This window comes from Saimiri boliviensis, chromosome 10 (genome assembly GCF_048565385.1).
Source record: "Saimiri boliviensis isolate mSaiBol1 chromosome 10, mSaiBol1.pri, whole genome shotgun sequence".
NCBI lineage: Eukaryota > Metazoa > Chordata > Mammalia > Primates > Cebidae > Saimiri > Saimiri boliviensis.
In genome coordinates this window covers 114431159-114458871 of record NC_133458.1, presented here as the reverse complement: position 1 = coordinate 114458871, position 27713 = coordinate 114431159, and the positions used below count along the sequence as shown (strand labels likewise).

The 27713-nt window shown below is 39.1% G+C and overlaps 1 protein-coding gene across 4 annotated transcripts in view; it reads right to left on the bottom strand.

Moving 5' to 3' along the window:
• The window catches only part of GLI3 (GLI family zinc finger 3), a 270545-nt gene that overhangs the window by 78303 nt on the left and 164529 nt on the right, over positions 1-27713 (bottom strand). For all 4 annotated transcript variants that reach the window (XM_074379780.1, XM_003930761.4, XM_074379781.1 and 1 more), the window contains 2 exons: positions 7576-7781; positions 4468-4614 (listed from right to left, as the gene is read on the bottom strand). In XM_074379780.1, coding sequence (XP_074235881.1) covers positions 4468-4614; positions 7576-7781 — 353 coding nt within the window. The remainder of the gene's footprint in view (positions 1-4467; positions 4615-7575; positions 7782-27713) is intronic.

The following is a 27713-nucleotide window of genomic DNA, read 5'->3' as shown; positions in this document are numbered from 1 at the left end:
CACACCACCTTCACCACCCCAACACACACCATTTTAAGTCACGAGCCAAAGGAAGAAAATGAATTAAAGTATCTTAAGATTAAAAATTCAGCTCAGTTATGCTCTCAGTGCCCAGTGATTTCGAGAGTTACCTGCTCCATGGTATACTTAAAGCATTATTAAAACAACTTCTAAATAATTACCCTGAATCAGTGGTTACCGGTTGAGAGAAATTTTGCCCCCCAAGGGACATCTGACAATATCTGGTGATATTCTGGTTTTCAGGACTCTGGGTGCTATTGGAATCTAGAGCGTAGAATCTGAGGATGCTACAGAACATCCTATAATGTAGCAGGGTCACTCTCCCCACTATAAAGAACTATCTGGCCCAAATATCACCGAGATTGAGAACTTCTGCCCTACATTCCCCATCATATAAGAGGATAAATCCCAAGAAACATTTAAAAGCTGGTAATGTTGCTCGTTTACAGATTTTCCACAGTGGAGGAGAAACCCCTGTGAGCATGATAATAAGGTACAATGAGCTGAAGGGACATTTTAATTCTTCTCTGGACCTTGTTTCTCCAGTCAGACCCAATAAAGGGTAACACATTCACTCAAATTTTTAACCTTCAAGAAGATTCCAATGATGAAGTCTTAATATGGAGTCCAACTCCAGAGGTGAGTAACTCAAACTTAAACGCATCTCAACTTAATAAAATGGTTTCTTCCCAAAGAGTTCAAAATTAAATGCCAATTTGCATTCAAATTTGGTAGATATTAGAAATGTGAATTTCAAGACAAAGAGATGAATGTGGCCCACAGGTCCATTCTGCCTTTTTGAAGGTCACATTTACATTACAGAGTCACGAAACTAAAGTTTAATAAAAGAATGAGAGCATAATCCCACCCGGTAAGAGGCAAACCAAAACAAACATGATTAGTTTTAAGTAAAATGAAGGGTTTCTAACATCTCACAGAATGAGTATACCAGTTTATGGGAACATGGCAATTTTATAGTACCCAGAAAAACTGAAGTACTAGGTAATCTTTCTTAATTAAAAAGATGTCCAGGCTCTTGGTCTCCAGAAAATTCTTTGGGAATACTTTTTTTCAAAAAAGATGGTTCTTGACAGAAGATAACAATCCAACATGCTTAGAGATAATTCAATAAAATGGGACAGATGAATATGAAATACTTTATTCTCAATACTATAGAAATAAGGGGAAAAAATCCACAAGCTGAAATTTAGTAAATTAGCGCCATCCATGCATAAAACTTAAAAACCAACTTGAATGATGAATGTGGTACCTACTCAAATTTTTCTTTCAGGCACATCTAAAATGAATTCCTTCATTTAGAATAGAATGATTTAGAGAATGTTAGTACAAAACAGCAATCTCAACTATGTGCATATTTTTAGGCATTTAAATCAGCATCTTACTTTTATAATGGCATCTGTCTTAAACTTTCACACAACTCCTTCACATTTACTCACCATGAGAGGCTAATTCCATCATGGAAGTTTTTCAGTGAAGAAATACGTGTCATTTCCAAGTAACTCCCAAGGACAAACCAGATTTATTGTCAACTTCCATATAATCCTGAACAAAAACTGCCTTTCTCAATGGTACTCAGTGATCATTGGCAGCTAGAAGTTGACAGCACATGCTAGACATCCTGTTATCCATTCTGATACATCCCTAGAAAATCTCTAACTTTTTACATCACTAACTAATTGTGATGCAAAGAAGCCCATTTGATGCTCTCAAACACCAAGAGCCTTACATCCCCCTCACAACCTCTAAAGAGGGTGAGGGGTCTCTCAAGACCCTTTCACCCCTTCCATGAAACCCTTTGGCTTGCTTACAGCCTGGCATGGAATCTTTCCTCTCTGTGTTTTTCCTTCCATGACTGGCTCTTATTTGTTTCCACCAATATAAATAGTGTGGTCTTCAGGGGCCCTTATCTCTAGAATATTCCTTATAGGGAGTACTTGCTCTCATACCTAAGAGGTATGAGAGCATATCCAACCCTAAGAGGTAGAATTGGAACCATAAACAGACAAGTTTATCCTAACGAGCTACATATAAACACTCTGCCTTACATCTTGCTGAAACCCAGATATGCCCACTATTTAAAAGTCAGGTGCTCACTGAACCCAGTTTACTGAGGGTTGTGTTAATTAAGAAGTCCTAAGTATCTGTAACATGGGATCAGAGTGACCAGACAGATCCCAGGTTTTGATCTACCACTGCAGATGGATATCCAATGTAGGAATTGAGGATTAGTGTTTCACTTCTTTGTATGGTCAAAATTTCTGGGTAATCTTCTTATATTCTAACTAAATAACTATTAATAAGCACTACTTCAATTGCTTTAGGGGAAAAGAATATAATGCCTTAAGAACTTTCCAGTCTTTTAATATGTTCTTCCCAGCTCCTTAATAACCAAGCAAAAGAAGAGAAACTCAGCATTTGGGGATAGTGATTTGGGATACTCTGTTGAAGGGAGCTGCTAAAAGACAAGGTTAGCATTTTCAAAATTGCCAAAAGAGAAGTAGCCCAGTTCTTCACTGATCATACAGCTTCCTTCTTAAATATAAGCCAGAGCATTCTTATTGTTCTAACAAAGATATCTCTGATCTGGCTTTTTGTTAATTGTTTTGTTTCTCTATTCTAATAAGAAATTCTGACAAAGAAAAAAGAGGTTTATTTTTATGTGATGAATGATAGGACATCTAAATTCCTACTTAATGACAATCAATTTACCATATACTCAGGCAAATTAAAATTCCTTTAATTAGTTTTTACAAAGTAAAAGGGTAGCTTCATCCTTTATTTAGATAAAAACCGCCACTTGCCTGACTAAACACATTCTCATCAAATAGGGAAAGAAATGTAGGCTGCCCTTCCAAGGATTCTCTCTTATTTTAATTCTTTATTTGCAGATTTTAAATAACTGATTTGCATAATAACGCAACTTTTTTTTTTCAGCAATCGCTAATTGAAATGTGGTTATGATGAATCTGAAATGTAAGCTCTCTATGCTACAAAGCCAAACAACAAAACCCCTGCAGAAGATGTAACACATTTATTTTATGTAACACATTTATTCCATGCAGTAATGAGCTTCCTGGTGGACACCAACACACTCTTGTGTTCTGATGAAACACACAAAAGTAGTTCTGTGTGGTGAGCAGACTGAGGCTGTAGATTTTTCACCCCTGTGTGAAACAATCACCTTCTTTCTATTCTAAGCCTCAGGACTGAATAACTAGAGTTGACATAGGCTCACCCTCTGTCACAGAAGAATCCAAAGAGATTGTAGATGGAAAAGCCTAAGTGAATCGCTGCTACGTGGAAAAACAAACAAGACTCCAAGAAAATGCCCTACTCAAAGTCATATTGTGCTCCTATTCAAAGGTAGTGGCTTTTGCTGTTGTATGAGTTGGATGATGCTTTAGGTTCACTTCAGAGCGCCCTGCAAACAGATGTGTCCTTAAAGGATCTGAAGAGATGAGAGCTCTGGAATGCTCTGACAAGAGGTAATTATAGGCTTCTTTGTCTATGCGTCTACATAAGTAACACACAGAAATCACTACACACTTAAGGGACCCCAGAATAAGTGATACAACATGCATCAAGTAATCTCATCTTATTCCATTGCTAGGTACTAAAAGTAGCCCCTTCTGATTTGGAAAAAGTTTTAGTTTTTTCCAAATAAGCTATTTGGTAACTATTGATAACTATTCTGATCCTCTCATATATTCAGCAGCTACAAAAGGTCTTAGTGAAATATAATTATTTAATGTAAAGAAAACATATGGGGCAAACTAAATCATTTAAGGCAAAAATGTAAAACCAAAATAGGTATTTTTAAAAATTATTTTTTAAAGCATAAAATCCATGAAACTGAGTGGGAGGGCGAAGTCCATCCATATATCAAATCCTTTCCCTTATTTTGTTATCAAGATATTCATGGCAGGAAAAACGTTTTTTGGTTAGGGGAGACAGGGTCTCACTCTGTCACTTAGGCTGGAGTGCAGTGGCATGACCATGGCTTACTGCAGCATCGACCTCTTGGGCTCAAGTGATCCTTCAGCCTCAGCCTCCTGAGTAGCAGGGACTACAGGTACATGCCACTATACCCAACTAGTTTTTAATTTTTTGTAGAGATGAATCTCACTGTGTCACATGGGCTAATATTTTTTGACCAGTTAATATTTGTATAGCACTGTCAATTACAATTGGCTGCATCTGCCAGTTCGCTGGTGTCCTTGAGCTAAACAAGGAGTCCCAGGATGTCCAAATCTCTGGAAGCTTCTACAAAACCAAGCGAACCAGAGCACCAAATGGTAGTGGTTCCATTTTCTCCTCCAGTGGGAAAAGTTACACAACCACCTAATCTTTGTATCTTCCTCCCTGTTTTATAAAGTGTAGCCTTTCCCATTTCCCAAGACTCCAAAAAACAGCCCCGTCACTTACTATCCATAGCATGAAGATATTCCATGTGGATGGCCCCCGTGCCAGCAGTGGCAGCTGAGGGAATAATGTCTGCATAGGGGCTGCGCTGGCCGGTTAGCAGGGCCATTTGATGATAGTACTCTGCTGGGCTGACTCCTGCATGGGGAGCTAAGGAGGAAACAAGAAATGTACGATTACTAGTGAAAGAAGGTCAACTAGAAGTTTCTTTTGAGGCATCTCAGAGTCCATCACACAACCCACATCAGCAATTCCTTTTATGGCTTATTAAAGGTCTCCTAACTCAAATTGTGCTCTTAGGTCTATTAGACATCTTTTATTTGAACATAAAACCGAAGGAAAAGAATAGAAAAAAGTGAAATGCATTACAAAGTTTTTGATGTTGGTCTAAGAAATTATCAATAAATCAGAATGATTAAAATGTATATATGTATATAACGACATTTGCCTCTGCAAATAAAATCATTTCTTATACCAAATCATCGTATGTTTGCATTTCTTACAAGAATAGACAACTTAGATGACTATGATATCTTTCCAGACATACTTAAAATACTTCTGTAAGCTTTCTGACAAGAGTGTCTGAGTTAACTCTCACTCACATGAAAAGTCAGGGTTTACCAGCATGAAAAAAGACAGCAGAGCTTTAATAACACAACTGAATGATAAGCTACAATTTTGCATTCCATAATTTAAAAGCTCTCTTTTCCTTTTTTTCATTACAAAATCAAAAAGAAAATATACCTATCAATCTGGAGCAATTTACTGCCAAGACTCAGCTTTCTAACAGGATAATAATCGGTTTCTACCTGCCAATTTTCATGCAAAAGCAGCAAGATATTGTAGCAGTTCTGAGGGTGGCCTCCAGACTCACAGAGATCTGGATTTAAACTGGCTCCATGAAGTCGTCAGGGGCAAAAATTAAATGATGTATGCAACATGCTTAGCACTTAGCATTCAATCAAGAAAAGTTTCACAATTATTATCTAGAAATACCAGCATCTAGTGATAGGTTTGAGGGTATTTTATATTCGTTTCATACACTTTTTATCCATGATGCATGGTAAAGATAGAGATTTAAGGGAAAAAAAACCTTACGCCACAAAAGAAATATTAGTCATGTTACCTTATTTGATTATATTAACTGGATTCTTGAGAGACAAGAAAAGGAAGGGCAAATCAACCAGTCAAAGAATGTTTTATTTACACTCATCATCAAATGCTATGGAAAGCAGACGATAAGAGAGATTTCAGTAGTTTAGTGGTACGACTTTCCATGGCCATGAGCAAATTTCCACAAGCCAGGCAAAATTCCAAGTTCATGGTCAGCTAACCTCTCTCTCCTCTTCAGTATAATCTCCTTGTTGGTCATTTCTACCAACTCCCAAGTACTTGGTGGAGGTGATTCTCCAGTTCTTCCATTGCAAAATAAAATGTGAAGCAGAAAATCTAACTTATATTTGATTTTTATTTTTAAAACGTGAATCTTGGCCAGGCAAGTGGTCCATGCCCGTAACCCTAGCACTTTGGGAGGTTGAGGCGGGTAGATCGCTTGAGCTCAGGAGTCTGAGACCAACATAAGCAACACGGCAAAACCCTGTCTCTTCAAAAAATATTAAAAATTAGCCAGGCATGGTGATGTGCACCAGTGGTTCCAGTTACTTAGGGGGCTGAGGTAGGAACATGACTTGAAGCCAGGAGGTCCAGGCTACAGAGAGCTGAGACTGCACCATGGCATTCTAGCCTGGGGAACAAAGTGAGACCCTGTCTCAAAATAAAATAAAATGTGAGTCCCGCTCAAAGAGCAAAACTCATTCTTTAGCTATTCATATTACTAACTAGCAAATTCACTGCACTGAATTTAAAAAAAAAAAAAAAGTGGCTGTTGTTGAAGGAAAGCTATTTCTGAAAACCCAAGTGAGTGGATATTTCCTAAGACACTTCATGCAGCTTCCCACCATACACACCCAGCCTCAGGAAGAAGTCTACATGGAGAATGTGAATTGGGCATGGAAGTTGCATCAAGCACTGCTCAGTGAAATGAAATGCCTGGGGTTTCTCTGAAGCAGAACAGGCAGTGGTGACTTTTGACCAAGAATTCACAGTCTGCTACCTGCAATTAATAGGTGATGCAATTGTGGACCTTGATTCAGATTCCAGTGATTGGGTTGGGCAAGTGATTTTCTATGTGTGCATGAGACAGAAAATACTTTTCCTGAATCAGAGGACCACTTTATAAGTTGGCACCAGGAGAATACACAGATCCAATTAAAAAGAGTCATCTGCAAAGTAATAGGGAGACTAACAGAACCAACAGGAATTTGATCTTTGAGAGCCTAAAATGAGCATCAAGTATGATAAAGTCTAAGCTCATTTCCTGTCCCAGTACATTCTTCTTCTGTTTTCATGTGGCACGGCCAAGGATACAAAGCACATGCAACAGCCCCGGACCATCATGTTTTCTTAGACCTTGCCACTCAGAACGTGGCCCAGGTAGCCACAGCACTAACATCACCTGGCAGGTTTTGAAAAGCCCAGAATCTCAGGCCCCACCTGTTCCCATTTGATGGGAAAAAAAGAATCGCCTTTTATCAGGCTCCCCAGCTGATTCACAGGCACACTAGAGTTGGCGAAACACTGCTCTAACAGACGTATCTGTATAAATGTGCCTCTCAGACCCAGAGAACAGAAAAGTGTTCATCAAAAAGTGAGTAAAACAGTCACGTTATACCTACACGTGCATGAATGGCTACAGGGCCAGTCTAATCATATGTGAAGCAGCAGAACAGAACCCCAGTTACCAGGAGGGATTTGGGGTCAGAAAGATTTTGCTTTGAATTCCACCTCTGCCCCTTACTAGCTGTGGGATGACTGAGTTGCAAGTAAATCCCACTGCACACTGCTATTCTGACCTGAAAATGGAGATAATTAACACTACCGCCAATGAGGTGTTACAACACTGTAATGCAATCATGCATGTAAGGCACAAAGTACAGTGCCTGGCACATGGAAAACACTCGCTAACCATCAGGTGTACTTTATACACGCCCCAGGTGAGAAGCAGGGAGGAGGCTGCGTGATCTCAGGAAGCAGAATCCATCCTGGACTTACCATCTGTAGGGCTCAGCCCACGAGTTGCTGAGATCATGGAGAGCGACGGGCTGCTGTGCAAGGAGCGGATATAGTCCATGTAGGGGTTAATGTAGGGATGCGGAGGGCTGAAGGGAGACTCGGAAGCAGCAGCGGGGTTCCGGTGCGGGGAGATCCTAATGAAGGGCAGGTCCGGGTAGGTTGGGCTACTAGATAAGGCAGAAGGCCTGGGTACAAAGAAAACCAGACACAAGGGGTATGCATAAGACAAATATCTCCACAGGCAGAGGCTGTCTGCAAAAGAAAATAAGATTTTAAGTGAATTCAAAGGAGTCTTATGGAAAAAATGGCAGGAAAATACATTTGAGTAGATTATCTTAAAATCAGCATGATATAATGCAGGTACAACATCACTGTGGAATTATTTGGGCAAATAAACTGACCTCTGAGAAACTTCATTGCACTCCAAAATAGTGAAGTAAAGGTCAGCCTATGGCTTCCTCTAAGAGAAGAAATTCTGGATAACAGGCAACTGGGCTTAAAGTGGTTGCTACAATTATTATTTTCCACTTGACTCAAATATTGATGTCAGCATTCAAAACTTACCTCTTACTGTCATGGTGTTGCTAAAAATAAGAAAGGAAAGAAAAGAGAAAGGAAAAGAACGGGACGGAACACAATACAACACAACCGAACGAAATAATACGATCTCAAATTTGTCTGGTCTAGAAGCCTTACTACGCACATGGCAGAGTTGCCCATGAGGAAAAAGGCTCATTGCGAAAGTCTGTTTAGAATTGGGAAATCGGTCTACTCTATAGTTCCAGGCACATGAATGTTTAACTTCCAAGGGTCTCGCAGTGGTAAGTAAAATGAGTTTTACGGATACGGGTGTGAGTGTTTGGAAGGCAACTCCTCGTCTCTACGCAGCAGCACCTGGAATCAGCTTTCTGCTCAAGCCCTTTTCCGTGCGACATGCTGATGAGCCACATTCAGTGAGCCGTAGTAACTTAAGTGCTCCTGGGTTAGAAAGCTGGGGAAGAGGGCGTTTTTGATCAAGCCCCTGCCTTGGTTACAATGAGCTACGGTAGAATGCAGGTTTTTGGTTAATAAAAATAAATTCTAAAACACACCTTGTTACCACTATACCCTGATCTGCTTTGAAGAGAGATTCCTCAGAATCCCCTCACACCTGCCTCCCCACAGCCACAGCCACACCCCGGGACAGCCACTTCTAGAACGGCCAGTCTGCCTTACCTCCTATGCCGCCTAGCCCTCTCTCTAACAGAGAACATTTGCTGTGGACAATCAGGGAACTGGCTCTGACAGGTTAAACACTTGTGCTCCCCCTTTTCCTCATTCACAGGGGGTGCGGCCATACAAAGGAGAAGCCCTGATAGAGGCAGATGAACTGAGAACAGCAAATTCCTCTTCCACCACGGGCTTTCAGAGTGAAATGAAAGGGATGGGGAAACACATTTTCTCCTTGTAAAGCAAACGCTCACGCACAGCCTCGGCCCCCATCACCCTGTCAGAATATAATCTTGGTAGAAGCCAGCTCCACTAAGTGCACAGCGCAGGCACTGAAATAAATGAAATCAAAGATCAGATAATGAATTTTCTCTTGGTAGAAAATAAAAGAAGTTGAAATATGGTGGTGGGGGTGGGTTTTCTCACTTTCTCCTTCTGACTTTTTTCATCTTGAACTTAAAAAAAAAAAAGATGAGGCTTTTAAATTTGTTACTCAGGTGCTAATTTAGGGAAGCAAAATAAAAATCCAAAGTTTTCTAAATTTACATGTGGGAAGAGTAAGAAATTACCACCAGCAAATAGCTATTTCTTTTCAAAACAACTTGAGGCTTTCATACCCAATCAGAAATTAGTAAAATGGCTTGTTTAAATAGAAATACACATAACCTATTAGTCTTTCCTATTTTAGCTCTTTACTACAAAACAAGTTAGTTTTCTGTCCTTTGTTAACTCAGCCCCTAAGCTCCAGTTAGATGTGTCTGTCATTGGTTAAATCTTATACCATATTTAGATGTGTTTGCTACCTTAGAAAGAACAGGGGATGCGCTAATCCATTCATTCATTCTTCACAAGGACAGGCAATCCTTCCAATCTGATTCTAAACACAAATTTATTTATAGATTTCCACTGAGGGACTCGTGCCCCAGAATGCAGAAAAGCCATTTCAGAAAGCCAAGAGATGATGCCTCCTGGGCCAGCTTTTGTGATCCAGGAATAACTTGGTCTGAGCAACATGAACTAAACAACAGGGTGGGTAATGACATTTTTTACTGGCTTTTCTTGATTTACCCAAAGATTGGAACCTATTATTTCTCCAAAATTCCAGAGTTGAGATGAGTAGTAAGAATAACCCTAGAGGTCCTATTTTTATTTTGGAGAATTATGCACAGGAGAACTAATCAGCATCTAGAAAAACATAAAAATTATGGGGGCTTTCATTAACCCCAAAGAAAGCCTATGAAGCTGTTTTCTCCTTACAAGAAAGTCTGTCAAGTCTGATGCCCCTGCCACTGCATCACTTGGATTCAAGTCCATCCTACCAGGACACTGAAGCTCTCTACTAAACCAGCTTCCAACAAGTGAGTTTCCATGACCTGGTCACATCTTCCCTGGCAGAAGCACAGGGCTCTACAGTTCTTTTACACACTGCTAGGAAGCAACAGTGGAAAGGAGGGTTCCTCCAGGATTTGATGATAAAGTCAGGAAACTTCAGCCAACTATCATGAAGGTCTCATTCAAATGTGTCCCTCCCAGAGAGATGCAGCTGAGGAGATATGAGATCACCTATTTCCAAACAAGGTGGCTAGACATGTCCTTAGACAGGAATGCAAATAAGAAAGCTGGAAGTTAATCAACTGTTCTAAAGAAACAAACTAGTAATCAAAGGTCATCTGCTCCCAGTATAGGAAGAGAAAAGTATTTAAGAAAAGTTATGCAGCAAGGGGTCATCAGGAATTCTCGATACAGGTGTATCAGGCAGTCATAAGGAGGTCACCAGAAATTCTAGATACAGATGTATCCAAGCAGTGGGACCCAATGTGGGTGGACCTCAGCCTTCATACCCATCTTCTCCTTGTCCTTAAAGGTCCATTGGGGAAGATAACAATCTTGTGGGAGTCTTGGGAAATTGAAATGAGTGAAGTCTCATGTACTGAGCCTAGTATATGCTGAAGTCTCAACACATACGCACACATGTATATAAATATACACATACATCCATATACGAAAAATCACATGTGGCATACACACCACACACTGTGCTAACATATTCCACCAGTAATACACATATACAGAAACATATCTATATACATATATGTAAATGCATATGGGTATATGCACACATACAAACATATATATATGCATAGTAGAGGTAGCAAATGCAGCCTACTATGTGATTTCAAATATTGAAATATTAAGACATTCTTTTTGTTAAGACTTTGTTTACAGCAATTTAAATTGATAGCAAAATTGAGCTGTAGTACAGAGATTTCCCATATACCCTGCCTGCACATATAAATAGCCTCCTGCCATTATCAACATCTCCCACCAGAGTGCTACATTTGTTACGAGTAATGAGCCTACACTGACACATGATCGTCATCCAAAGTCCACAGTTTAGGGTTCTCTCTGGTCTTATCCTTTCTATGGGTTTGGGCAAATGTATACAGTTTCACATTGAGGAGTCTCACTGTCCTAAAAATCCTCTTTCACCAATTCTTCCCTTCTTCCTTTTCCCAGCCCCCAACCCCAGGAAACCACTGATCTTATTACTCTTACCATTGTTTTGCCTTTTCCAGAATGTCATACAGAATGTAGACTTGACAGATTGGCCCCTTTTGATTGTACTATGCATTTAAGTTTCCTCCATATCTTTTCAAAACTCATTTCCTTTTAGCACTGAATAATATTCCATTGCATGGAATAGCTTATTTATTCATTCACTTACTGAAGGAAAGCTTGGTTGCTTCCAAGTTTTGGCAATTATGAAGAAAGCTGCTATAAACATCTGTCTGTGTGCAGGCTTTTTGTGTCGAGGAATCCCCTTTCCATAGCAAATCTGATCACACTAGTTGGTTCTGCTCCCCGCACCCGACAGCACCTTGGAGGCACCTCCTTGAATTTTCCAGGACCTCCCTTAGTAAAATCATGAAGTCACATGAAGTGGTTAAGAAAATGAACTCAGTAATCCAATGCAAGGGCTTTGAAGGAATGGGATTTGAATTCAGGTTTCTTCACTTATTCCCTCATTCAAGCATCTCAAGCATCAGTTTCCTTACACACAAAATTGAAACAATCACAGCTCCCTCCAGGGGCTGCTGTGAGGGCTGGAATCCTGTGTGTAAGGCAGGAACACGGTGCCTAAGTGCTGTGGTTATTGATGATCTTGCAGAACCAGCCAACAACACTTCTTTTCTTCTGACTAAACTCAGAAAAAAAAAAAAAAAAAAAAAAAAGTCCAAATGGGAATTTGCTCCCAAGCAGAGCAGTGGCTGGTATTCAGTTTCTCACTGAAGTTTGGTCACTTATTAATTCTGTTTCCACATCAGGCTCTTGTGAGCTGGGTTAGCACATTTCTCTGGTGCTGAAGTGTCACAAAAATGGGTTTCTAAGCAAACAAAGCTGAGCACCCAAACTTGAACTACAATAGCCGAACAGCCTCCTGACAGATGTAAACTGTTTTTAAATAAAGGTGCTTTTAACCCTACCTAACAGAGCCACCTTCAAATTCGTGGCAGCTAGATCATTTGTCAGTTATTGTGGGGTTTTGTTTTGTTTTGTTTTTGAGATGGAGTTTTGCTCTTGTTGCCCAGGCTGGAGTACAATGGCATGATCTCGGCTCACTGCAACCTCCGCCTCCTAGATTCAGGCAATTCTCCTGCCTCAGCCTCCCGAGTAGCTGGGCTTACAGACATGTTGCCACCATGCCTGGCTAATTTTTTGTCTTTTTAGCAGAGATGAGATTTCACCATGTTGATCAGGCTGGTCTCGAACTCCTGACCTCAGATGATCCATCCCACCTCGGGCTCCCAAAGGGCTGGGATTACTGGCATGAGACACTGCACCCGGCCCAGTTATTGTGCTTTTAACTGGAAAGCAAATCTGGGAGAAGGTTAAGTTCCTTAAATTTAACAGGCAGACGTGTGTTCACTGCTGTGTGGGGGACACTCAGGATTATTATTCAGAGGAAAGTTGAATTCAACTGAAAGAAAAGGAAAGAGGAGGCATGGAGAAGGCAACCACAAAATTTCCCATATAAATGACATATATTTTCCTACAAACGACCATAAACTTGGCCTGGTAAATATTTGTCAAGCTTGTTAAAAACCTTCATTTGAGGATTATAAGTAGTGCCAGGAAAAAATTATAGGTGTCTCCCTGATGCACATTTTTAGTAGATACACACAGAAACGAACTGAAGATCACTGCTTTCGGTCACTGTGGCTGTCCACCTTCTTTCTGTCCTGGGACTGTCTGTGGTTCAGTCATTGGAGGTAAATACAAACCATGGAGAGAAGAACCAAAATAACAAACAAACATTCTGAGAAAAACAATGACATTCAGAACTGGTCCAAGAGCAGACATTCCATGCTACTTAAGTTGCAGCAAAAGAGTATAGAAATACACTTGTGGCCCTCAAAACTAAATCTGACAAACTGCTGTCTGGGCACCAGAGATTCTCAAACTATAGCGGGTTGTCAGGGATGCAGGGCATGGCTGGGAAGAGGTGCCTTGCTCCATTATCCCTGCATCTTGGCTCCTGTATGCAAGGCCTCTGTCCACTCAGGGATAAGGAAGGCCCCTTACGCTGTTTCTACCCATTTGTCTTCCAAGACAGTGAAGACCTAATGAGTCACTGGCATTTTGTTTCCATATTGCCCAGTGGAAATTGGACAATGGTACATGAAATACAATTTCTGATAGAAGGCAGGAATTATTTTGATGTTCTACAAAAAGACAGTAAAACAATATAAAGTTGTTTCTGTTTGTGTAGATAACTTGACTTCAGAATAATTTTTTATATGGTCATGAAAATAGACTATAATGAAAAGAGTAGAGGATTCTTATCAGAGCATTTTTAACAATATAATACGATAACCTTAAAAATAAAACAGGTTGCAGAGAATAACTGGACTTCTTAGTTAGAATGAAATGTTATATAATCTAATGCATTACTGCCTTTTCATCTATCTTACTGGGTTGCTAAAATGGCAAGATTAAAATCACAGTGTTTAATCATTTGCATTACCCATTATGAGAGCATTAAACAAGGTTTATATGCCAGATTATTACAATTTGCTTGCACATTGCTTGGGACATTGTACACATATCTCCTCCACCTCTGAATGCCTGCTCCAACTACTAGAAGACTGAAATACATTGGTTTTTTACATAAGCTTATTTTTTGTTTGATTTTTTTATATAACAAGTAGGTATCCTTCTTCATATTTGAGCGGTGGTCTAATAGAGAACAGAAGATAGTTATCCCTTTTAATGCATTTTTAACCAATTAATTAATTATTCAATAGACAGTTTTAATAAATCAAAATTTGTAATTTAAAAAGTGTGCTTTTGCCCCAGTGCAGTGGCTCCTGCCTGTAATCCCAGGACTCTGGGAGGCTGAAGCTGGAGAATCACTCAAGCCAGGAGTTCAAGATCAAGCTGAGCAACACGGGGAGACCCCATCTCTAGAAAAATAAAAAATAAAAAAAATCAGACTGTCATGGTGGCACACACCTATAGTCCCAGCTACTTGGGAGGCTGAGGCAGGAGGATTGCTTGAGCCTGGGAGGTTGTGGCTGCAATGGGCCATGATTGTACCACCGCACTCCAGTCTGGGCAACAGAGTGAAACCTTGCCTCAAATACGCATATTTATATTATTATAAATATCTATATATCTTTTCCTTTCCATACACTAAAGAAAACAAATATCTAAAATGTTCATGAGTGAAACAGTAGACACTGTCATAAATTTGCACAATCCTACATTTTGTTTTTTTCCTCTATGCAAAGTAAGCTTCCAGATAACCTCTGCCCTAGAAACACCACGTGACCCTGAAAGGTGCAGATGGTTACGGTGGTTATTTTCCATTTGCTCTTCCACCTCCCCAGGGCCATGGCCTGTGGAGGGTAGAGGTGGTCTTTAAGGTCTGAATCAGCTGGCTCACCCTCCCTCCAGTTTTCACTTAAGGGAAGCACAGCAGGAGTCGGCAGTAGGGGAAAACAAGTCCCCCTTTTTCCTCTGGCTAGCTGTGGCCCTGCAGTATGGCATCGCTCCCCCAAGGTCACTGCTCCTGGCAGATGAGCCCCTCCTCTACTGCTCCAGCCCTCATTGAATCACTTATTCACTCCAAATTCAACTGTACTAGGTGCTTTACTATTACTTGTTTGTCCCCTTAACCCTATTTCCACCTCTGTACTTATCCACTCCATTAGCCCCCAGGCCCCTCCTTGATAAAATGATTCCGTTTCCAATCCTATTTTTATCATCTTGTAGCTATGAAATACTTTTCCACGAATTTTTAATTGGTGTATGCTTTTTACAAATTTACCATTTTGGATTTTAATTTTTTAAAACTACACGTATAACCACACAGATGAACATTTCAATGATGTTTTCATTGGATATACATTTGATATGGTTTGGCTGCGTCTCTATCCGAATCTCATCTTGAATTCCCATGCGTTGTGGAGGGGACCCTGTGGGAGACGGCTGAATCATGGGAGCGGGTCTGTTCTCCTGATGGTGAATGAGTCTCAGGAGATCTGATGGTTTTATAGAGGGGAGTTTCCCTACAAGGGCTCTCTTCTCCTGTCTGCCGCCATGTGAAATGTGCCTTTCACCTTCCACCATGACTGTGAATCCTCCCAGCCATGTGGAACTGTAAGTCCACTAAACTTCTTTCTTTTATAAATTGCCCAGTCTCAAACACGTCTTTATCAGCAGCGCAAAAATGGACTAATTCAACATTTTATTGCAAATCCATTTCCTAAGAATCCATTATGATTTCTGCACTTGGGAGAGATTTCAAGGAGCACGATACATGGTGGCATGGCCTCTTCTCTAAAACAGCCTACAGTCAAATGAGGGGAAAGGCTACACGCAAAAGAATTGTGTATGCGTGGATGGGACCTAATGAGTGACACAGCCAAAAAGCATTCACATGATGCTCCCAAAAGCATGTGGGTCATGAAAAATATGGACTATGAACCAGTACAAAAAGTAAATATGATTTGAATGGAAGTGGTCACCAAAGGTGAGGGCTAGAATTACACATTAATGCTAAGGTGATGAATATTTTCTTATATGAAGAATTTAAGGGCTAAGGCTGAATTTTCTGAAGACAGAGAGGGGAAAAGAAATATTTGTTTTAATGATGAAACATTACTTCAAGAGATTTTTGTAAATAATTTTCTTATTTTTTATTTTCTATTCATGTCTGAGTATTAAAAAAAAAACTTCATATTCCATGAATGAAAAAGTCAAGTGATTATTTTTTAAAAGTAGCCATTTACTATATCCAAGCTATTCAAATCTAACCAATGTCAACATTTTAACATAATTACTTCCAGCATTTTCTCAGGTCTTACACACTTCTTACCTATTCAAAGTAAAAATCATGCGTTTTGAATTATACTTTCTTAATATGATAAGTTTTTTCTATTATCTTTTAACTGTCCATAAACATCATTTAGAGTGCAGTGCAAATTAAAACCAAAATGAGTTATCATTAAACATACACTAGAGTGTCTGAAATTAAGAAGTCTGACAGTGACAAATGTTGATGAGGATTTAGGCCAACAGGAACTCTCAACGTGAGCACAAGCTGGCACTACCTCTTTGGAAAACAGGCATCGGGTACACACATAAATTCTTACCATATAATCCAGCAATCCCTTTCCTTGGAATGTATGAGACAATCATGTGTGCATATGTGCCATGTACTCAAAGAATCATAGCAGCAATATTCACTTAAAAACTAGAAATAACCAATACCTATGAACAGTAGAATAGACAAATAATTCATATAATGAAATAATAAACAGCTATGCAAATGAACAAACTACAACATAAAAAATCTCGCAAACATAATAATGGATAGAAGAATCCTGGCACACATAAAAAAGAATGAAATAATTTCTTTTGAAACAACCTGGATGGAGCTAGAGGCCATTATTCCAGGTGAAGTAACTCAGAAATGGAAAATCACATACCATATGTTCTCACTTATAACTGAGAGCTGAAGAGCTGAGCTATGGGTATGCAAGGGCATACACCCAGAGTGGTAGAAAGGACTTTAGAGACTCAAAGGCAGCAGGGGGCAGGGGAGGCAGTGGGAGGGAATAAAGAATAAAAAACTACGTAATAGGTACAATGTACACTACTGGTGTCACAGGTGCATTAAAATCTCAGACTTTAATAAAATCTTGTAACTTTACCACTTGTAACAAAAAACCACTTGTACCCCCAAAAGCTTTCGAAATAAAATAAATGTAATAAAGAAAATGGGAAATTCACCAGAAAAAATAAAAATAAAAATAAACTAAAAAAATAAGAAACTTGGCACTAAAGAATATAACGTTCATTAACATTTACATAAAGTTCATTAACAGACAAAAGTCAACTTCAGTGTTAGGATAGTCAGGATAATGTTTACCTTCAGGTGGGTGGAGAGTGTGGAAGAAAGGCTTCTGAAGTGTGGGGATATTCTATTTCTAGACCTGTTAAGGCATTAGGAGTTTCCACTCCATGATCATTCATCATAATTTACTGAGCTACATGTGTATATTTTCTGTACCTTTCTGTGTATTATTCATCAATAATTTTTTAAAAGGATAGATGCCAAATATATCGAGATTTCCCATAGTGGTTTCGACCATTTCAATTAAATTCAGAAAATCAAATTGTTATACATTTTTATTTTTCAAAACTTATAAAATATTGATGCTTTAAAAGGTACCATAAATAATAACGTATTTACTGCTATAAAACAAAAGTAGTCTAGTTGACACAACAGTCTAAATTCGAAGTAAGCTATGGAAGGTGGACATCTGTGTATTAACTTTGGAGAGGGCTGAGGCTACTGCTAAGCCAATCAAAGGAGCTTCTTGTGAAGAGAGAGGCCAAACAAATACAAGGACATTAGTCATGTCCTTCCAACAACCAAAACAATGCTATACAAATATCACTGTATGAGAGCAATGCAATTGTTTATAGCTGAAATTGATTTCATTCCTTCCAGGAAAGACTGAAAAGAACAATGTGCTAAATTTATCTCTACTCTGTACTGTAAATATAACTCTATATTAACAAATTAAAATTTCAAGGTCAAAAATTAAAAAGAAAGTCCATCCCAGCCATTATAATGTGCAATGCACTGTTATTAAAAACAGATCTTAATGAACATACTGCTGGTTCAAATATATACTTGAGAGCTAACTGACCACATCACATAGCATGGGACTGTGTTCTATCCCACTAACCCTTGCTTAAAAAGAGCTCAATGTGTGTCTCACACTGAAGAGAGAAAAAAGTGGTGAAAAGTGTGTATCTCAACCAAATGGCAGATGACAACTTGTTCTTAAATAACATACATTTTAAATACTTTAATTCCATGAATACACATTATATTCACAATTATTATTTTAGCAGACTTTTTTTATCCTCCAAATTGAGTCCAAATAGTTCACACAAAGGTATTCTTGTTTCTTCAATGTCTAATAAATGAAGACGATGTTTTCTTATCTTCTTCCCCTGATTACCAGACTTGGTAAGAAGGATAAAACCAGTAACTATATATAAAATGTTTTAATATATAATGTATGTACTATATAAATATAAAATGGAATTTGTAAGTATAAATGAATATAATATTATACTTATAATTATGAAATAATTACAAATTATTAATTGTTAATTAATAAAATAAATGTTACAAATTATTAATTATTAATTAATATAATAATAAATGTGAGAACTCACTGTTAGAAGAACTAATATGCTACGGCCATCTTTACAATGTCCACAGAAATACCACCTTGATGAGGAAACAGCTGTAGCTGTTAACAGAGACATTCAGATGTCCAGTTGCAATTCTTTTCCCACCCGCTAGTGCCATGTCGAATTGGGGATGGAGAGCTGCTTTTATTGGTTGGGTTGTGTGACATCTGATGGTGCTCTGTTTTCTAGACATTTTCCTAACTGGTCTATATTAAGAATGCATCTAGACATTGTCCTTTCCTCTCCTCTTCCCCTTAGATAAGAAGTAGTTACCTTTGAGCGGCTAAGCCTTTTCCCTTAGTGGTCCCTTTTCCTCCAGCGGAGCAGGCCACGGCCAATCCAGCCAGGCCCAGATGATCAAAGGAGTCTCTGCTTCCATCTCACTCTCCTGCTCCCTGTATCTGGAATTGTGCACTCAGTCAGCTGTTCTATACACCAGTTGCAAGATCTCAGGTTAGGTTTGACTACTGGGTGAACTAGATCTTTAAAAGCCTGCTTGGCTCTCCAGCTACTTAAGCCCAGACAGAAGCAGCAGCACTGTACCATGTACTTTTTAGCAGCAAAAGATACAGAAAGCATTTAGCCTGGCGCCTGTCACATGGTAAGTTCTCAGTAAATGTTGGCCCCTATAACCAACACCTTCATTCCTGCTGCTGCTGCCATTACTAGAGCTCTGGGTTAGTTAAGGCCAAAGTCACCTGGCTTCCATTGCCTTCTTGAGTGCCGATTTCCCTGGAGGACCCGATAAGGAGTGAGCTGTCTGGGGCCAGGGTGAGCGCAGCTATGATGTCACTTCGGCATTATTTAGGAGCACCCATCTCATCTTTTCTCCTAACAAATAGATAGAGTGATTTGATTTGACGTTAGTTAAAATGATGAGAATTTTTTTCCCCAAAGTAAATTCGAGAGCATAATAATTCTGTAGTTTTAGTTCAGCAACTTCATTGCCATGAGGAAATAAAACTTTTGTCTTTAGAAATAGAGAAAATGCCCTAAAAACGATGAGTTCCTATCCTTTGTAGGGACATGGATGAACCTGGAAACCATCATTCTCAGCACACTGACACAAGAACAGAAAATCAAACACCGCATGCTCTCACTCATAGGCAGGTGTTGAACAATGAGAACACATGGACACAGGGAGGGGAGCATCACATGCTGTGGTCTGTCGGGGGGAACTAGGGGAGGGACAGCGGGGGTTGGGGATTTGGGGAGGGATAACACGGGGAGAAATGCCAGATATAGGTGATGGGGAGAAAGGCAGCAAACCATATTGCCATGTGTGTACCTATGCAACAATCTTGCACGTTCTTCACATGTACCCCAAAACCTAAAACGCAATAAAATATATTTTTAAAAAATAGAAAAACAAATTTTTTAAAATAAGTTCGATTTCTGTGACATTTCTCTCTATTTTGCACTAATTCTACTGATTCTAGAATTGGTGCAATTTGATGAATTACCAATTCCAACTTAAAAACAGTACTCAAATAGGCAAAATAATATCCTTTCTGAAAGAATATACAAGGCAAAATAGAAAAATGTTGACAGATAATAGTGTAGAAAGAATAGCTCCTCAAACAACTAAATCCCTCTAAGATGAACTAACAGTGTCTGAGATAAGTGACATTTGTATGTCTCGGTGCTACATTTTCCAGCAATGCAGAAACGTATCCATCATGGTTTCCTTTCGCAGAAAGTTTTAATATGCACCAAGTATAAGGAAAAATGACCTTAACATACATACAAGAGATTTAATTAGATCTGTTTATTTATAAACAAACCAGCTCGTGCTTGTATCATTTACATGGAAATTTCAACAATCCAAGGTAAACAGCTACTTTAAAAATCTCAGCAGCACTAAGACAGAATCTGTTATTCAGGGGAGAACTTTCCCTGCAGTGGATTTCAGGTACTAGGTTGATATAATTAATTGAAAACATGAAGTTAGGTTCCAACAATTTAAACCTTGCTTAATGTTGGGTCTGGTGGCAGGTGTTACAGAGGATATTTATACCAAAGACAGGAAGCACCTAGAATTCTGAGCCAAGAAGAAGGTAAGGCTACCTCAAGAATCAGAATAAATCTTTTATCGACAGCAGTCTTGTCTTCTACTAGCTAGTATAAAGACTTTTTTTTTTTCTTTTTCTTTCTTTTTTTTTTTTTTTTTTTTTTTTTTTTTTTTTTTTTTGAGATAGAGTCCCGCTCTGTCTCCCAGGCTGGAGTGCATTGGCATGATCTTGGCTCACTGCAACCTCTGCCTCCTGGGCTCAAGCAATTCTCCTGCCTCAGCCTCTCAAGTAGCTGGGACTACAGGTGTGTACACCCATGCCCAACTAATTTTTCTATTTTAGTAGAGATAGAGTTTCACCATATTGGTCAGACTGGTCTTCAATTCCTGACCTCGTGATCCTCCCACCTCTGCCTCCCAAAGTGCTGGGATTATAGGCGTAAGCCACCTCGCCCAGCATATAAAGACTTTTTCAATATTAGTTTCATCATCATCCTCATCATAATTATTATTATTACTGTTAACTCCTAATTAGACTGTTTTTTTTTAATTCTCCTAGAACCTTGACATCTCTCTCCTACTTCCCCCTCATTCTTTTAATTATCCTTATTTTAAGTTATATAGAGATCTCCAACCAAGATACTATCATTAACGATTTCAACAACTCTTCTCCAGAATAAAATCTTCAAGGTTTGTTAGGGCCACTGGTCCCACAGAGGTGAGAAAAGTGAGCCCTTTTGAAGGGGCAGGCTCTTTAGATGTAACTGGAAGTAGAGCTTGTAGGACTATTACATGTGACTAAGACTTTATGTCCTCAGCACACTTCTCAATATTTCAGAACTTTATCCTCTTGAAGGGTGTTAACTTTCCAAAAATAAATTACATATGGAAAAGGAGTACACGTAGTGTACTAGGGAACTATTTGTCTGTATTATTCAATAGAAAAACAGTATCAACTTCTACACAAAGGGATACTTTTCTTAGGGGTCTTGTTATCACGGCCTTAGGGAATTTTGCCCAAGACATAGAGAACAATATCATGGAGGACTGAAAATGAGTCTGGCCACTTGACAAGGAGCCACAAATTCTCCTCCTGTGGTTCTTTCTTCAGAGAGAAAGCAAGTCTTCCAATACCATGAGAGAGGAGAGACTGATCTGACTGGAAATGCCTAAACGATGTGCAAGAATTACTTGTTCATATTACCCTTGGAAAACGTGTGCACAAAACCATGGTCTTATCGAAAACACTTTTTTGAGCTTCACTGTTTTCATCTGTCAAATGAGCAGCTTTGGAGTAGATGATCTCCATTCTACTCACATGGTTAAAAGTCTCCTTTGTTCCTAAAATCCAATGATTTCTATGATTCAAAACATTTTTCCCTGTCTGCCATTGCTTAGCTTTGACCATGTTATAAAGTCTGTTGCTTGAATAAACTTTTGTTTAAAATTTAGTGATCCATCATTTGAGCATCCGACAAATGAGAACTCTTCTTTTTCCTTTCTTGAGAACAGCATCTTGAGGACATTCCAGCAACTGATGTCCTCTCTGGGCCACTGTGATCTTCAACTTTGATACTACTCCCAGGAGAAATGACAGGGTCTGGCTTTATGCTAATTAGACTTGGATGGTGATTGATTAGAAGAAAGTGGGACCACATAGCCATGCAAAAGGTTCAGTTCTGAGCCACAAGCTTCAACACTAAAGGAGCTTTTACCAGTGAGTTCATAGCTATTAGATGTTTTTATATTAACAACATTTCTCCCATCCAGGTTTGTGCATTTTATCTTTATTCTTTCAAATCCTGAAATTGCTTGGATAAGAGAGAGGGTTTATATATTGTACACACACACAGACACACACACACACACACACACACACACACACACATTTCTAAGAGCAGTCTGAACTTTTAGGGGAAATTGAAGAGGCTTTGTGTCAAGTACAGCTAAATCCAGCCTTTCCATATCAAACCTCTGCTAGAAAATTACTGTGCAGATGATAAGGCAGAAAGATATAGTAAAAAGTGACTCTACTCAATTTACACTGCAATATTGGTATGACTGAATATTTTTCATTCAGGTGCCTGATAAAATCGCTAAACTGTATTGCAGATAAATAAAGGAGGCTTCTGTCAAGAATAAACACCATTAATCATGAAGTCTTACCCTCTCAGAGCCTGTGCTATGCATCTGCACAAATACACCAGCATAACCATCACACAACACATGCTTTGCTCCTTTATAAACTGTTCCAAGCTGAAGTAGTGCTCGTTTTTCATTTTGTAAGGTTTATGCAGCAATAGCATTTTGAAAATATTCTCTTTACATTTTTAACTTTACATTCTTGCAACTAGGCCCATTACTGTCACAGTTAGGAAAATGTGGCTGAGCTCTCAGGGGGAAAAAACTTGACAATCAATCAATTTTTTGACTGAATACATACGTACACATGCACATAATACATATGACATACTATATATCCTTAACTCTAAGATGTTACTGATCTAAAGGTGTAAAATTGTTTCAGATGCCCCTAAAAAAAGATAATGGTTCCCTATCACTTTTAGTTTTTACTTATTAAAAGAGCACTTTTAGAATTATTCAGACATAGATTTTTTAAAACATATATCATTCTAGCACATGCACAAAAAAAGGAAATATAAGTAAAATCATTTTATTAAAAGATACCTGGAACTTCCTCATGACTGCCACTTCACCAATAAGCAATGGTAAAACACTATAGATTGTAAAATACATCCCAATTTCAGAGATGTTAAAAGATGGAAAAAGGGATGTACTTCTTAGAGTAGATGATTTAAATATGGTGATAGATATGTAGTAGGCAATTCTGCCATTTGTCAAATACCTATGCTGTGACAGACACCACGTTAAGTGCTATATATATGCTCCTTTGCTGAATCTTTGATATAAAATGGGATTGAATGATGAAACTGGCTTGGACAGATTAAGTAATCTGACAGTAAATATCTGAGCTGAATTCAAACTCAGTCTATGCATTTAAGTCTATGCTTTTAAACACAAAGAAAAACTACCCCAAACCAAATAGACATGTATATATATGCTTAAATACACTTGTATTTTTAACATTATTGATGTATTTAATAGAAAAGGATGGTATGGTTATTCTAGCGACCTTACCTTCCAGAAGGAACCTATTTAAGTTGACATTCAAATTGTAGTGCCATGGCAGGTCAGGCGGGTGGCTGTGGTATACACTAAGTGTCACTTGGAGAGTATAAAGAGTAATGAGGGAGGTATGACCAGCATTCAGGCAAGACATTTTCAGCAGAGCTTCACATAAGGAAAGAACAGGCAAGAAACTTTACGGCTTAGAAGGAAAAAAAAATGGCATGTGGGCATGCATGTGTTAGGGCTATAGTATTTTAATGGAATCCCCTTGTAACTGTCCACACGCTAGAAAAAAGCAATGAACAAATCCAAATTTTCCCAAATTATGAGATGATAAGAACTAGAAGGGATCTTAAGGATCATTTAATCCAACTACTTTATTTTGTTCATGAAAACAAGGCCTGCAGAAGTGAAGGAAAGTGCTCAAGGATCTGGTTAACTTACAACAGAGTTGAGAATGGAACCTCACTGAGGTCTACATTTATTATGAAAACAACTGATTCACTGGTTTTACAAAGAGGATCATCAGAAGCCATGTGCCAACAGCACTATGTTTCAGTTTTCTGGAATTACACTTTGAAACCCAAGCAAATAGCATTGTCATGGGTGAATGTAACCAACATATTATTGGGTGGGGAAGGCGTGTGCTCAGAGGAATTATTCAGCAAAGCTATAATCCAGTCCCACCCATGAGGGATGTTTAGTTGTGTTACACAGGAAGTATTAAGGAAACCACATTTCAGCTCACTGGGGATCTGTTTGCAGAGCCCACTCTAAGCAGGAAGTGCCTCTTCTAACCAAAAGAGGTTTAACTCTCATCTTCAGGATAAATCTTTCCTCTGTGAAGCAGCAGCTTGACCCTGCACGGTGAAGTGTTTATTTGCTAAATGGAACACTGGCAGAGACCCTCACAACAAAGTCTGTGTCCCAGTGATGCACAGCCACACTGGGGGCTCACAGATGCCAGATACCAAGAGCTTTATTCAGCCAGGCCCAGCAAGGAAAGAAGAGGGTACCCCTGAAATCAGGCCCTGACCACACTGCTTGGTACTTCTCCAGTTCTTCAAGAAAGAGCTTCTGTGTTTAAAAATAAGTATATTGTATCATTTTCATCACAGACTGTGTGTTCAATCATTCCAGACAAACTTTTTGGTCCTCTTTTTGGAAGCCCCAGATTATTATTAAAACTTCTCCCAGGTATACTATTAATAAATGCAGACCCTGGGTTAGCTACAATCCACCCCACCTGCTTGTTAGAGTCGAGATTCTCATGCACAAAAAAGGCAAGCAAAAAACAGCTCAACGGACCCTTTATAAGAATTCTGCTTTTAAGTCAGCTGAATTTTGTTAAGAGATATCACAATGTTTTACCAATATCTACATTGAGGGTACAATGCATTAGAGAATAAAATATTTACTCTTTGTTAGTAGAGGGTAGAAAACACTGTTCATAATTTATCAGTTGTTCCTTTCTGTCCCAGTCATAAACTATACTTCAAAAAATAACATATGTACAAGAAAATGTAATGCTTATAAGATACTCGAATAATTTTGTTTTTGTTGTTCATTATTTCTGTATATATGGCAATGCATTTTGTGCAAATTAAACTGACATTCTTTAGATATGTAAATTTAACTCACATGGAGCTAGTGGGCTCCCCTCTCACCTACACTGGACGATTTATGTTACTAACTTGGGCTTGAGCGTAACAACCTGAGCTACCCTCCTTCAACAGCATTATTCACACTGAAAGAAAACCAAATGACCTAGTAGCCTCCTTCACTGATTTTAAGGCTAGTAATGATTCAAGAGTAGCCACGTTATTAAACTAGAATGAAGCACTACTCTCCTCACTAATGAGGTTAAAAAATGTCTTTACGTCTCCACGTTAGGGGCACTTAGCAAGCACTCTGCTTGGCAGAGACCCACAGCGGATCGAAGCCATGGACTAATCACACAGGCCGGAATCAAATGGACTGGAAGAATTAGGAGACTTGTGGCTCGGAGGAATGTAATTCATGCAGAAAAGCGTTGTCAGAGCAAGGCCAGGGAACCTCATGGGAAGAAAGCAAAATAAACAGTTCAACAAAGAAAACAAAGAAGGGCCAATAGGCTTTTCTAAAGCTTGAGTACACTGAGACTTCAGTGGGTGCCTAGGACAAAGACCTCATCAAAGGACACCCTTGCAAAGCAAACAGACCAAGGAAGGATGTTTCTCTCCAATACACTCAGGGGGAAGAGGGTGGACTCTATTTTTCGCTCCTTCCAATTCAACTTGCACAACTCCCAACTTCCAACTCAACTCCCTCCTCCAACAAACACCAAGAAATGACCACTAATAATAACCTAACTAACTAAGAAGTCCTGTTTGTCTGGGTTAAAAGATAGGGAAAGGTGGGGAGGTTAACACAAATTAAATATGGTGCACTGCACCTCTGGATTGCACTTCGGATCACGAAAAGGCCTTTGGAAGTGCACCCACCACCTGGGTCAGAGCCCCACCGCCTGCTCCCTACATTCCAGAAGATGAAGAGAGACCCCAGAAATGCTCAAGGATTTACACTTTGAAAATTCCCTCTCACAAACAGTATACAACATCCGCAATCGTGCAGAATGGAGTCTAGCATGGGTTTCTGAAGAAGGTTGCACCTCTGCTCTCGGCTCCAGCCTCACAATTCTATTTGCAGTGGACTCCTGACTTGGACTATTCTTCTCTCAATCCGATGACTACATGTATCACTGCAGCCCTGAAATGACTTTGATCATTAAAACAAGATTAAAATACTTGAGGCTGACCTTCTTTCCCCCTTTTGGCTGCTTCCTTTAAGATGGAAGACCATGCTGTCTTTTGTTGACTAATCCCAAGGACAGGCTTAGAGTACTACAAGGAACACAGACAGAAGTGAGCGCTGTATGGGTACATATACAGTAAGATATATAAAATAATGTAAAACACTTACTTTAAATAAACACAACATGGTAAGTAATAAAAACATTAACATAATCCAACATAATTCTACTATCAATCTGTTATATCTCTGGCAAATAACATATGAAAAATCAGAGTCCCCTTTAGAGGGTTGATTGCTTATGTTACTGACTTACAGTTCTAAATTTGTTCCTGAAAACTTTCCCTAGTGTGCATAGTACATGGTGACAACAATGGGCACTAGGAATATGGGGATTTTGCTCTATGGGGGAACCAGACATTGCTTTGAACAGAGGCAAGAAGCATTTTAGTAAACTAGAAATGTTTATTTCCATGCTGCCTTAAAAATGTAAAGCATATTCAAGCAACATGGCTTGGTGATTTGTTTTGCAAATGAGGCAATTAGTTTAACTCCTAGAGCTTCCCTCTCCCACTCCCCAACAGGTGATAGAGACACTATTCAATTACGGTGAACTTGGCAATATTTGGATACTATTTGAATGTATTTAGAAGAATATTGGCAGTTTTCATGTTTCACGTGTAACTCGTTCCCAGATAATGAAAGACGTATTAACCCTGTAAGGCCTGAAGGAATCGTTTACTGTGTCCAGTTAACATAACTCCCTTCCGCTGGGTGCTGGCTATCCAGGCCTTACTGGACTTGGCCGTGGTACGCACGGGGCTCCTTAAGAACAATTTACAAGTGATGCCTGGCAATGAGGGTACAGGTAAACCTTAAAAAAAAAAAACAAAAAACCTTAAAAAAAAAAAAAAAAGAGAATGGCTTCAAGGGCAACGGTTCACACAATTCAATTTGGTATTAGTTCAGATTTTTAGTCCGGGGCTAGGCTTCTGTTCCCTGTAAGAGTCTCAATGGAGAACTTCCTTTTAGTGAATCTGTAACCTCCCTGTAGTTGCATAAGGAAGTTTTAAATATCCGTCACTTACACACACGTGAAATGCTGCATATGCCGAAATATTAGGTGATGGAATTTTAGAAAACCTCTGGCTTTGGGTTGCAGACTCTCCCTTGGATC